The sequence below is a fragment of the Lithobates pipiens genome, unplaced genomic scaffold (assembly GCF_037356315.1).
Source record: "Lithobates pipiens isolate NorthernLeopardFrog02 unplaced genomic scaffold, aLitPip1_a1.2 Scaffold_8, whole genome shotgun sequence".
Taxonomy (NCBI): domain Eukaryota; kingdom Metazoa; phylum Chordata; class Amphibia; order Anura; family Ranidae; genus Lithobates; species Lithobates pipiens.
The window spans coordinates 493,420,475-493,434,070 of record NW_027507903.1 but is presented as its reverse complement, the minus strand read 5'-3'; the positions used below and the strand labels follow the sequence as shown (position 1 = coordinate 493,434,070).

The following is a 13,596-nucleotide window of genomic DNA, read 5'->3' as shown; positions in this document are numbered from 1 at the left end:
ACCATAGGCTCCCATATCCCATCCATTGTTGGTGCTTCCTCCTTTCCCCTTCACATGACTGAACTGGAGCAGAATGAAAATAGGTAATTAAATACGTCTTTTCTACGCAAGTTAGTCAGCATAGGTGTTAGATGGGGGCAGTTGATATTTTTAAGACTAATTAAAGTGGAGGGCCACCCTGAAAAAAAAAAAGACATTAAAAATTTGAAAAAAATCTGAAAAAATGAAAAAAATTCTTTTTTTTAACTTACCAGAAATGCCTGTTGCCAGGCACATCATCCTAATCTGCCTCTTCCTCCTCCGCGGAGATCTTCTTTCTTCTCTCCTCGTCGCATTGTCTTCTGGGTAATGGGTCAAGAACACAGCGCGTCCCATTCACAAAGCGCTGCGCGACTCGTGCATGCGCAGTAGGAAACGGGCATCGCTGGCGCCCTGGACAGGTAAGTACTTATTAAAAGTCAGCAGCTACAGTGTTTGCAGTTGCTGACTTTTAATTTTTATTTTTTTTTAACCGGCCCTCCTCTTTAAGTTTAGGCTGAAATTTTACTTTGTAGAGAGAAATAGATGATTTGCGGTTCATAATCCTTTCTGCCAATAGTGGTTAATCTACAAGTCTCTGCATACAGTGATTTAATTATATAAAATAAAAATGTTTAATGCTAAACTAAATCCACATTGTGGTGAGTGGGCTTTAAAATTTATAAAAAAATAAATAAAGAATTTTTTATTTTTTTTTCTAATTTCTGTATGCAGAGAAGGGGGAGGGGCTTCAATTTATCCTGGCAACAAGGCATGCCAAGAACGTACACGGAGCTGTGCATGCCTTGCTCAGTGTACATTCAGGAGAAATCTAGCTGGTAGGCAGAAGATGAGCTTTATTGCAGAAGAGACATAAGAAGTTTCTTGTGTAATACAAGCATTTTGTTTAAAGGGTTTATTTATGACTTAAAGTGTCTGTTTCCCCAACACTTCATATTCCTGATATGTGCCTGCTGTACCATGTACTTGTATGAGAAAGGATCCTGTTCTTTGTATTGCTTCCTTTATGAAATTCCTGGTGTTCCTGCCAGGACCTCTGGTTTCCTATTAAAACTGACCACACTAAGCAGGAGAGCACACTGTAGTCAGTTCTATAGCTATGTGCTCTCCATTGGTCAGACTTGTCCTGACAAGCCCCCCCCCCCCCAGCCCCCACTGCACAGCCATTCACTGGGAAGCCCAGTATACTGCTGCTTCTCCTCCCCCCAGCTCGAATGCAGCTGAGACTGACAGAATTGTGATCACTTCTAAAAAAGGTATTTATAATGTGTTTTTATTTTTATTTTTTTATATATATATCTAATCAAAAATGTTTTACCTTTCATATCTATTTTAAACTTAATGGGTTGTTTAACAGGATGATTGTTTACAATCACTCTTTAAGAGCAAGTCACGACTTTAAAGGGATTGTAAAGTAATTTTTTTTTTCTTAAAATGACAAACATGTTATACTTACCTCCACTGTGCAGCTTGTTTTGCACAGAGTGGCCCCGAACCTGCTCTTCTGGGGTCCCTCGGCGGCTGTCTCTGCTTCTTCCCACAGGTACTTCTCACGTTCATGCAAGCTCCCTCGCATGGTGAGAAGCACCTGCAGGCGCGCTCCCGTGATACAGCCGGCGGCTATAGATATATGTATCACACGGCCCTGCCCCCCCCCCCGGCGCGCCGCGTCATTGGGTGTGATTGACAGCAGCGCGAGCCAATGGCTGCGCTGCCTTCAATCTATCCACTCCAGCCAATCAGCGGTGAAGGGGAAGTCGGGGGTGAGCGCGGGAATTTCGAGGGGTGAGGTAAGTAAAACGGGGGGGCTGGGGGCGCCGGTACTGTGAGATGTTTTTTCACCTTAATGCATAGAATTTTACCTTTACAACCCCTTTAAGCTTAGACGTGTTGGGTGCTTAGTGGCTGGTCACCCTGCACCAGTTCTGTCACATGGGTGGAAGCAAACTGAGTAATATGCTTCTCATACCCACAAGTACAAGATATTTTTATATGTTCCCGGGTGGCCAAACAGAGAGACAGGGTAGTAGAGGAAAGCTGTATATACGCCGCTGGTGGGACTGTTACTTTGCCCTGCCTAGGGATTGTGTTAATGGGTCAGTACTTTCAAAACTCATATTTGGTTATTGTTCTGGTGAGAAATATACATGTAATACTTTGTCTCAAGTTGCTATGTCCGACCTGCTCCCCCTCCTCATACTGCAAATTCAACAATAGCTTGGAAGGGCACAGAGCAGTTTCCTGAGACAATCTGCAGCAAGAGGAATGTAGCAAAACAGGTGGAGAGACACATAACTTGTCCCTTTGTATTCTTGTCTTGGGAAAATTCTCACATCAAAGACCAGCTGCAGTTACAATGGATCAGTCCCCTTCCAAGCTGTTGTAGGATTAAAATTTGTAACTAGATTTAGGAAGCACCTAACTACAGGGGACAAAATACTATGTGTATTTTGTCCCATAGTGTCAGGGCTGGGTTCTCAGCTCTTCCTTCCCTGTGCTCAGGTTGCTCAGCTGTCGGTTAATTGCCAGTACTCATCGTCCCACAGTGGCTCACCTGTTAATCATCTCCTGCTCGTCAGTCAAGCCCACAGCCAGCTCCCTCTGGCTATTTAAACTGCCTGGTTCATTTCGTCAATGCCTTAGCCTTGGTCAACATATCTAGAGACTATCTGTTGATTTCCAGTTGAAGACTTGCCTGGTTGACATTTCTTCTGGTTCCTGATCCTGTCTGCTGCCTCTGACGATGCTGATTTCTGGCTTCCTGATTTCCTGGCTTGTTCTGACTACCTGATTTTGGCTACCGAACCCTGGCTATGTTTTGACTACATTTACCAGTTGTACTATTTTATTAAAAGGTGTGATTTTTTTTTTTTTTTTTTTTTACTGCATTTTCTGTCTGTCTGTTTCATGCTTCTTGACAGTAGATGAAGGCCATGAATTCAGAAGATGTACGCAATCCACCTAGTGGTAAAAAAAAATGTCCAGGTTGAATGAGCAGGATCACCAACTGGATCAGTTTGCCATAGCGTTACAGATGCTACTGATTCCTACTGCTCACCTGGATCTTCCCACTGTGGCTGTTCTGGTACAACCTGTGTTGCAGGCCATCCCTTCTATTGCTCGTCTCTGTGCAGGCACCTGCCTTGAATATTACTTCTGTAAGAGCTATGTCTGGTTCCGCGCCACTTCCTCAGCGATTTGGGGGTGATCCAGTTAAATGCAGAGGGTTCCTCAACCAGGTTGGGATATACTTTGAGATGCTACCCCAGGCGTTCCTCACAGACAGAAGCAAAGTAGGCTTCATTATTTCTTTGCTTTCTGACAGAGCCTTGGCCTGGGCAAACCCTCTATGGGAGACGCAATAAAAACATTGTCCTGAGTTACCCAGAGTCTCTGGCTTACTTTTAAAAGGGTATTTGACGTTCCTGCACACTACACTTCTGCTGCCAAGAGCCTCTTGTCCATCAAAGTATGAGAACTGTTGCCGATTTCGCCATTGAATTCCATACTCTGGCAGCAGAGGCCACTTGGGACAGAGGCTGCTTTTCTCATGGTCTCTCAGATACCATCAAAGATGAGATAGCAGCCAGAGACATACCTACAGATCTGGAGACGTTGATCATGTTTGTCGTTCTCCTTGACTCCAGACTCCGAGAGAGACCTTTGTTTAAGGAGCGCTTGCGGAAGCTTCCTGTACATTTGCCTCCGAGCTTTGCAGTCCCACCCATGCCTCCTGGTCCTGAGTCTGCCAGTGAAGTAGAACCCATGCAGTTGGCCTTCACGCAATTTCATAGACAGTGCCTTTGCGTCTAAGCACTCGATTGCAGCTTCGTGCCACTCCACTTGCCATTAAGGCTATTGATGGGAGACCTCTACAGCCTGCCCATGTGACTCGTGAGACTACTCTTTTGACCATGTCCGTAGGGGCTCTTCACCACGAGATAAATCTGGATACACACTATACAACTTTTTTTTGATTTCCTTTAGATTTACCTTCAACTATGAAGTGCAAGGGCCTGTCTTATTGCATACAAATTGAAAATGTTTAGGACTGACCTCATATTATATGGTACTGGAAAATCTAAATGAAAAATTCTAAAGAGAATTTTATAGTGTGTATCTAGCTTAATCCAATTTCAAGTAATTCCCTCTCCTCATTATCCGGTGGTTATTGGTTATCCTTGGTTACAGAGGCACAACCCCTCTTTTGATTGGCTTTGTGCTGAGGTTCTTTCCTGGTTGCCACAATTCAGTTTTCAGAAAGTGGCTAAGGTTTTTGTGCACCTCTTCCCTCTCTCCTCCTTGCCAGAAGAGTACAGTGAATTTAGCGATGTCTTTGATAAGGGTCAAGCCGGTAGTTTGCCTCCACATCGGTCATATGATTGCACAATTGAACTTCAACCTGGTGCTATGCCCCCCGGTGGCTGGGTTTACCCTGTAACGAAGGACAATGTTGCTGAAGCACTTTCTCGAGGATTTGCGGATGAATCCTCGTAACGAAGGACAATGTTGCTGAAGCACTTTCTCGAGGATTCATCCGCAAATCCTCATCTCCTGCTGGTGCTGGCTTCTTTGTGAGAAAGAAGAGTGGTGAACTGAGACCTTGTATTGGTTTTATAGGGGTCTTAATCGCATCACAAGTAAGAACACCTACCCGATTCCGTTAATTATGGAATTATTTGACTGCCTCAAGGGAGCAACGGTTTTCATAAAGCTCGATCTGAGAGGAGTATACAATCTTGTGAGGATCAAGGAGGGCAACGAATGGAAAACTGCATTTAACACCAGGACAGGACATTACAAATATATTGTAATGCTGTTTGGGCTATGTGACGCTCCTGCAGTATTTCAGGAGTTCATCAGCGATGTCCTCCAAGATATGTTGCAGCAATGCATGGTGGTTTATCTCAAGGATGTTCTCATATATTCTAAATCCCTAGAGAGCCACCACACAGATGTCTCCGTGTGCTACAGAGGTTAAGAGATAATAACCTGTATTGTAAGTTGGAGAAGTGCGAGTTCCATCATGAACAGGTTAAAATTCCTGGGTTATGACATTACTACTTCCAGTTTTTTGATGGACCCAGAGAAATGATCTGCAGTTCTACAGTGGCCTTGACCCATAGGTCTACCTCAGTTACAACATTTTCTTGGCTTTGCCAATTATTATTGGAAATGTATTCAAAACTTCTCTTCTCTGGTCAAAACCCTGATATAAACAGAAAGGATGGTAACCCACAGAACTGGTCTCCAGATTCTATTAGAGCCTTTGAGTCTCTCAAGCCTGCCTTTGTTTCAGCTCTTGTACTGGCACATCCTGATCCTACGCTACCCTTCATTCTTGAGGTTGATGCATCTGAGACTGGAGTGGGCGCCCTTCTGTCTCAACATCCTACCTCTGATAGTGTTATGCATCCTTGTGGCTACTTTTCTAAGAAATTGTCTCCTGCAGAATTCAGTTCTGAGGACAGAGAATTGTTAGCTATCATTTTAGCGCTTAAAAAATGGAGGCATCTCCTCGAAGGTACCACTGTGTCGTTTCTCATTTTGATTGTTCATAAGAATCTCACATTCTTGTCTGAGGCTAAATGCTTATCTCCCAACTGCACCAACTTTGACCTTTTCATAATAAAACCGTATATTGAAAAGTGTTAACCTTGTCTCTAAAGCTCTTAATGCAAGCTATAAACAAACCTGCCTCTTAAAAGAGCGCTAGTCTTTTAGAGTAAGACCTCTGGGCAGACCTGTCTGTGGCGGCAGTGTGTGTTGCAGACACTTATTCTGAAATCATAATTGGTATTGCTAAATTACTGGAAGTCCTGACCCTTCCTAAACAAACGTCAGTGGTGGCGGTTAAAGGGTTAATTGTGTAATTAGCCCAGTGACAATCACTCTTAGGCTGTTGGCACCTAGATTGTGGTCCCGCAAGCTGGAAAATCTTTGTGCTAGATGCTGCTGAGATTGGCATTGTTATGTAAGTGACAGTGTGGTGTGAGGTTGGCCGGTCCTTTGTCGCGAGGGGGGCAGGGATCTGACATGCGCATTCGTCACAAATACTACTTCCGGAGTGTCCCAGTTTATGGCAAATTATGGTTTCCAACCATCCATGTTGCCTGGCTCCTTTCTTTCTCAAAGAATTCCTGCGTTGGAGGAGCATCTCCGCTATCTTCATTCCACTTGGGTGCAGGTCCAAGAGTCCTTGGAACGTGCTAGTGAGAAGTGCAGACTCAATTCTGACCACTGATGCCTACCTGTGCATTCCTACCAGGTCGGGGAGAGGGTCTGGCTGTCATCTAATAACCTCTGACTCCGTGTTCCCTCACTGAAACTGGCACCGCAAGTTATTGAGCGTTATACCTTCCTTCTAACATGTGTATTTCAAATGGTTTTTCATGTCTCCTTATTAAAATCTTTGGTGTGCAACCACTTCACCACCTCAGTACCATGTCTCTGCCCAGAGCAGGTCAAGAACCATGAGGAGTATGAGATACAATCAATCATTGACTCTTGCAGGTTCTGTGGGCACATACAATACCTCGTTCATTGGAAATGTTCGGAGGAATGCTCTTGGGTCTCATCCTCAGATGTAAATGCGCCTATCCTCCATGCCTTCCATAGACTGTTTCCCCTCAAACCTGGCGGTCTGGTCCTGGGAGTGGCCCCAGCTGGGCTTTCCACTATGAGAAAGATGCTCAGTCATTGACGAAGGCCCCTCTGGGTCGGCCTAGAGGGGACCACTCCGGGAGCTGCTTTAGCATAAAGGAGAGTACTGAGCGGGAGGATCACAGAAGAAAGTTGGTATTATGACCTTAGTTAATCTAGGACTGATACTGATGTAATACGATATGCTACCAAATGTCTCCCACGATGTGCCAAATGTATTTTTCGATGTTATAGAGAACTGGGTGACTTTTGTTTTTTACAGTCTGCCTCTGTATTACCTGCAATCCGTAAATAAAGAATAAAAAAAAAAAAAACCTGGCGGTCCTCTGAGGGGTCATTCAGGAGGGGTTACTGTCAGGGCTGAGCTTTCAGCCCTTCCTTCTCTGTGCTCAGGTTGCTCCACTGACGGTTAATTGCCAGTACTCATCGTTCCACAGTGGCTCACCCATTGATCATCTCCTGCATATCAGTGAAGCCCACAGCCAGCCCCTTCTGGCTATTTTAACTGCCTGGTTCATTTCTTCAATGCCTTCGTCTTGGTCAATATATCTAGAGATTCTCTGCTGTGTTTCTGCTGAAGAATTGCCTGGCTGACGTCCCTTCTAGATCCTGATCCTGTCTGCTGCCTCTGACTACGCTGATCGCAGGCTTGCTGATTTATTAACTTGTTCTGACTATCCGATTTGGCTACCAAACCCTATCTATGTTTGGACTAAGTTTACCAGTTGTACAATTTTTACCATTTTATTAAAAGGTGTGATTTTTCTGCATTTTCTGTCTCCATATGTTTTATGGTTCCACGAGGCAGGCAGAACGATTTGAAAAAATTGGAATGATAGTTTTTTTTAGTAATGTTAAAGGGTCCCCATACTGAGAGAGTTATGTAGGAAGCTTGGTATGTGCCAGATAGGTGCCCAAGCCCCTGTCCTTCCCAATGTGACTTCCAAATGGCATGATAAGTCGCACCCCATTGCCAGCAACTGAAGCATTCAGATTTTGAATCTTTTTATGCACTACCTTTTACATATTTTTATTGCGACTTGCATAGACTTCTGTTAAATGTACTAACGACTTTAGCACGATTTCAATGCCACACCTGTGTGAACCAGGGCTAAACCCAATCTTCAGTTTCAAAATTTGCAATAGATAGCTTTTTAATCTAATCCTACTATGCACACTCATAATATTAGAGACCATGCATAGTATTTATTATAAAGAGGGGCCACTGATGGGGCAGGAACTGTCAGACCCTGAGAGTTCTCTCCGCTCTAATTTTCACTCTGACACAATAAGAAAAGATATTTCTCTTTCGTTCATCGACGGACACGGCGCCTCCTTAATCTTGACCATTGGGTTATGTCGCCTCTACAGGAGTAGGACTAGGCAGAACAAAAAACATCTGGCTACGCCCATGGGCTGTCCTCGGTCAGTATATAACCCCCTCCCTGCTGTAGGTATTCAGTTTTTTTTTTCTGTCTAATCAGGAGTAAGTACCTAGCTCCTTGCTGGGATCTTTTTGGTCCTAGCAAATTTTACTTTTCTTTTTTTCCATGCGTTTTCTCCTGGGAGATCTGCAATCAACTGCTGGGCTAGGCGACGGGCTGGATAAACTAGATCCAGTGGTCGCTCCAGTCCAGCCAGCAGGCACGTGCAGACTGCAGCTGTGTGCTAGGTCGGCCATGACATAGCCTCAATGGACGGAGGCTGGCCCTCGATTTAAACGTCTCGCCTTTGGTGGCAAGGAGTTCTGTCTGGAGGGTCACCTGCACCATGGATCGGTAAGTACAGTTCCCCCTTTTGTGCGATCTGGGGCGGACGCGGGTACCCGCCAGGGATGGTCAGACCTGCCTGCAGGATCCCTCCTCCCATCCTAAAGTCCCCTGGTTAAACTGGACTTCCCCCTCCCCCCACGGATTGGTGGGAGTCCCAGGGCAGACAGCAGAGGCCCCTGGGGGTCTCCCCTGCCATTTCCCTTCTGGGTGGTGTGTGTCCTGCCCTGGCGGTATGAGAGGGTTCCAGTGCAGAGGGTGCAGCGGAGACCCTTAGTTGCATGCCCCGCTGTGTGTGCAGTGTGAGGTAGTGTACAGTTTGAGGGTCCCAGTGCAGAGGGCACATCGGTGTCCCCTTATATGTTCATCCTGCCTGGTGGTACAGTACCTTTTTTGGAAGGGTGTCCCCTTACAGAGGGTGCAGCAATGTGAAAGGCACAGAGAGAATCCTGGCAGCATGCTTCAGCATGTCAAATTACAGAAGTCCATTTTTGGATGGTCTGATTACATCACAGTCTTGGTATGGCTGGTTTGTGACTGGCGGCCATGTTTGTTTAGCCGATGAGGTCACTGTGGCCATTTTTCCTTTGGTCTGGCTGGTGGCCATGTTTGTGTAGCTGATGATGCCATGGCTACACAAACTGGGTCTGAATTGCGGTGCTCCTCCGTTTGGTAGGGTAAGTCTTTGGGGCTCCCTCTTTGCTGATAGATACCCTGGCCATTTGGGTGTCCCTTAGTGGTGCCAAAGTTCCTTTGTACTACAGGGTCTTCTTCCTTATGGAGCCTCAGGGTCACATCTCACCCACTGATCCCCTCTTGGAGGTGGCAGGTCCCTCGGACCCCCAGCTTCCCATGGTTGCGCTGACGGCCATCCTTGAGTCATTAGTATCCCGGGTGGAAGTAGCGTGTGGGCAAAGACCTAGGAGGAAGCGTCCTCCGCCTTCCCCTGCTCAGTCTGTCTCATCTGATTCTGAGCCTGAGGCCGCCATGAATGTGGCCTGTCCAGGGGGGTTTAATATCTCGCCCCCTGACCCATCTGATAGTGAGGATGAGTCCTCTGCGGTCACAGCAGCAAGTGAAAAAGCGCTGGTGGACGCACTTGTTACTGCGGTGTGGGAGACTCTAAAAATGGGGGATGTGGCTGACAGGGCCACAGACGCAGCTGTGTCCTTTGGTACACATAAGCAGTGATGTAAATAACAGAGTTAAAGTAAATGGCGTTACTTAACGCTGTAACTTTAGAGGATAACAAGTAATCTAACTGATTACTCTTCCCCTCATGGTAACGCCGTTCCCATTACTTGGTCAGCGTTACCGCAATTACATCTACCGCCACTAGGGCGCAATGGATCGTCACCCGGCGCGATCCGCGGAGTGCTCCGCGGCCAAGGCCTTAGGAAAGGCCGCGGATTCGGCCTAGCTCCGGGCGGCGGCCATCTTGGTGCACCCGTCGCCCGTTTACAATGTAATTGCTCCTTCAAATGATGGAGCGATCACTTGTAAACAAACCGGCGTCATGATGATGCTAGTTCCTCTCTCCCCTCTCTGTACAGATCTGTATAGTGGAGGGGAGAGATCGGATGGGCTGGATCTGTAGTGCCCACAGCACTGCTCTGTGACAATTGCAGTCACAGCCATCCCTCCATACCCTGCCATACCCAGCCAATACTCTGCCATACCCAGCCAATACTCTGCCATACCCAGCCAATACTCGGTAATACCCAACCATGTGGATATTACAGTGGGGGAGATGACGTGGATATTACAGTGGGGGAGATGACATGGGTATTACAGTGAGGGAGATTGTGGATATTACAGTGGGGGAGATGAGGGGGCCCCTTGCTTACAGTAATACTAGACCCGCCCCTTAGAATATTAAAAAGAAAGTCACAGTTACTTTGCTGAGTAACTAATTACGTTTCCAATGTAGTAACTGAGTTACTAACGCAATTACTTTTTGGGTGAAGTCATTTGTAACTTAACTAATTACTTTTTTAAAGTAAGATGACCAACACTGCACATAAGTCACCTCGCACACCTAGGGTGTTTCATTATCTGCCTTATTTTGATAGGTTTACCAATAAGGAATGGGAACAACCAAAATCATCCTTTGTGATCCCCAAAAGTTTATCAAATATGCTACACCTTTGAAGAATCAATTTTAAAAAAAGTGGAATACCCCACCAGTGGTGGACCCTCCTGTTTCCAGGTTAAATAGCACAACCATCATCCCAGTAAAGGAATCCCCATCCTTTAAGGACCCGAATGACAGGAAAGCGGAGGCTGTGACACGCAGCATGTTTACTATGGCTGGGACAGGATTGCGTCCAGTCTTGGCCTCTGCCCTCGTGTCACAGACCTTAAGTGAATGGGCCAAGCTTTTGCACCCGGATCTGGGTAGTGAGCTGCTTATGTTGATTTAGCGATCAGTTGGTCCATGGGCTACAGTTTATTTGTGATGCAGCCTTGGATGCAGCTCCTGTGCTGTCCAAGCTTTCTATTTCAGTGGTGGTGATTAGACATGTGCTGTGGCTTAAGAATTGGTCGGCAGATCAAGCCTCTAAAAAAACTATCATTGATCTGCCCTTTCAAGGTGACTGCCTGTTTGGGGCTACCCTGGATGACATCATTAAGGGTGTCACAGGGGGAAAAGAGTACCTGCCTGCCTCAATCTAGGAAAGGGAAGGAGCCTCGTTGCAGATGGGGGGCCTTCCTTCTCAGCCCTTAAAAAAATCTTCTGGGCTCCTGGGATGGCAGATAAAGGAAACAAATCTCTCAAATCTTCCCCGGGAAGTTTCAAGCAATCTTGGTCTGGTAAGCCTAGAGCAGGCTTCTCTGGATCCACGGACAAGACTCCTTCAGCATGAAGGTCTGCCCTCACCCATTGCTGTGGTGGGGGGACATCTTAACAGGTTTCCAGATTCAAGGACCTTCTTCGTGATCATCGGGGGAGTCCACAAATTGAACCTTTTGGGGTTACCAAAGAAGGGGGACAGAATTTGTCCACTTCGGAGGGCCCTGTGTCTCCTTGTGTGGGTATTATTCCCATAAAGGGTCGGGTGACATACAAACTACCCAAGGTCCCCTCTAGCCCTGTCCAGGAAATTGGGCTACCCGGATCTGAGCCTGGAGTGAATGCTGACCATGTTAGTAGTTTTTCTTTTTAAACGTAGGCCCCTTCAGCAGGTTCAGTTAAATCGGAAGTAACTGAGGCTCATGGCAATCCCATGAGATCCTCTGGTAGACATCGCAGTCACTGTAGTGTAGTGTAGTGTGCCAACCCCTTCTTCTTCTACGATGCCTGCGAAGGACCAAGGGCGAAAGTCTTCCAGTGGCCATAAATGTCCCTTGGAAGCTACCTCTAAAAGAGGACCAGTTGTACCGAGGGCTGAGCGTCCATCCTGCTTTACAGTAACTGGTTTTAATGGCCTAGCCATTGAAAGCCAGGTACTGAGAGATAGAGAAAAAAATGTAGCGCTAAACAAACATTAGACTCAAAAATTTATTTTGAGTGAGTATAAGTGACCTATACTCAAAAAAGGGAAAGCTATTGCACTAATTATAAAATGGGTGCAAACCACACTATGTGCAGAGTATAATCCCTGGTGCTATATAGATACAGCAGTGCATAAACCATGTAGTAACTGTGGAGTCACATGACGTGGATCCTGAAAAGTAAACTATTGACAGTTCATCAATCTGTACAAAAGTCCACTTATATGGAGAGAGAGTAACCAATCTTCTCAAATAGACTTTGAATCAAGGTACCAAGGAGACATGCCACGACAATCTGTTGGTCTGTAGAAATATCTGTAGATGCAACATTCTGAAGGTATAAGATGGATACGCTTACCAAAACAGTTGGACCCGCATGCCATACGACAATGGGTCTAAAGAGCTTGTAATCCCAAAGGATTGTACTCCAGCCTCTGGAAGGAAGGGTCACGATATGGAATCCTCTTGAGAGCGTCCACGGTCACGAATGAAGATAGGTGGATCGGATAATTACCAACCAGTGATTCCCATACTCAAGGGTGGCGGTACCTCAGGAACCCAATGTATCCCACTTCCAATTCAGAGGTTCATGCAGGTAGCATATAACAGGAAAAAGAAAAAGAGAGGGCTCCAGATAGTGTAGGTCAAAAAAAACCGATTGGTTTTAATAAAAAATACATATTATACAAATATATAAAGTGATCACAAAAATGGTCAAGATTAAGGAGGTGCTGTGTCCGTCAATGAACGAAAGAGAAAATGGGATTTATGTACTCACCGTAAAATCCATTTCTCTGAGTTCACCCTCTTACTTAGAGCAGGGAGGGGGTTATATACTGACTGAGGACAGCCCATGGGCCTAGTCCTACTCCTGCAGAGGTGATATAACCCAATGGTCAAGATTATGGACTGTGTCAGTTGATGAACTCAGAGAAATGGATTTTACGGTGAGTACAAAAATCCCATTATTCGTGTGAGGGAAATACAAACTCTTAAGTAAACCTGCACACTTCTAATAATGTACCTTTCTTATTTGTGTATAAGTCCAATGATATGGTTTATCTAAGCTGTTAAATTGCTTTCGTAGATGGTTTGACCACCCGAAATGTCCTTTCCACGATGAGTATTGAAAGGCCATATTTTGGAATTGCATGACCTCACTTACTCCTGGTGATCCTTGAAGATATACTCCGCCCATTACTCTACTGATGTGTTTCATTGTATTTTTTCTGGAAACCTTAATTTGCTGTATTGTTAAAAGAACATGTGCATAAGGCTGATGTCCCTCTCTGCACTGCATCGGTAACAAAACTGTGATTTAATCCTTTAAGACTCTTTTAAATTTATATATTTTTATACATGCTTGCAAAATAAAAATAAAAATAATTCAAAATAGTGTGTATTTTATTTTAGATTTGTTTTGTTTTTTGTAGAAACCTCTGTTTGCTAGCTTTTTCAATGGTAAGATTTTTTCTAAGGTACTCCATGGACACTAAATAGAAGCTAAAACTGAACTGCAAGTACCCTAAAACAACATTCTAAATGAACTTTGTGCATCTGGTGATCTCCTAAATTCTGGGTGCATGCTATACAAGGGACTGTGAATTCTGCAGCTAAAGAAAAACACTTT

The 13,596-nt window shown here is 45.2% G+C and overlaps 1 protein-coding gene across 1 annotated transcript in view; it reads left to right on the top strand.

Annotated features, from left to right (window-relative positions):
* Positions 1 to 13,359, top strand: part of LOC143960472 (estradiol 17 beta-dehydrogenase 5-like) — a 65,833-nt gene extending 52,474 nt beyond the window's left edge. Inside the window, exon 9 of the mRNA XM_077469116.1 lies at positions 13,054 to 13,359. Within this exon, the coding sequence (XP_077325242.1) occupies positions 13,054 to 13,096 (43 nt within the window). The 3' untranslated portion in view covers positions 13,097 to 13,359. The remainder of the gene's footprint in view (positions 1 to 13,053) is intronic.
* Positions 13,360 to 13,596: the final 237 nt, after the last annotated feature.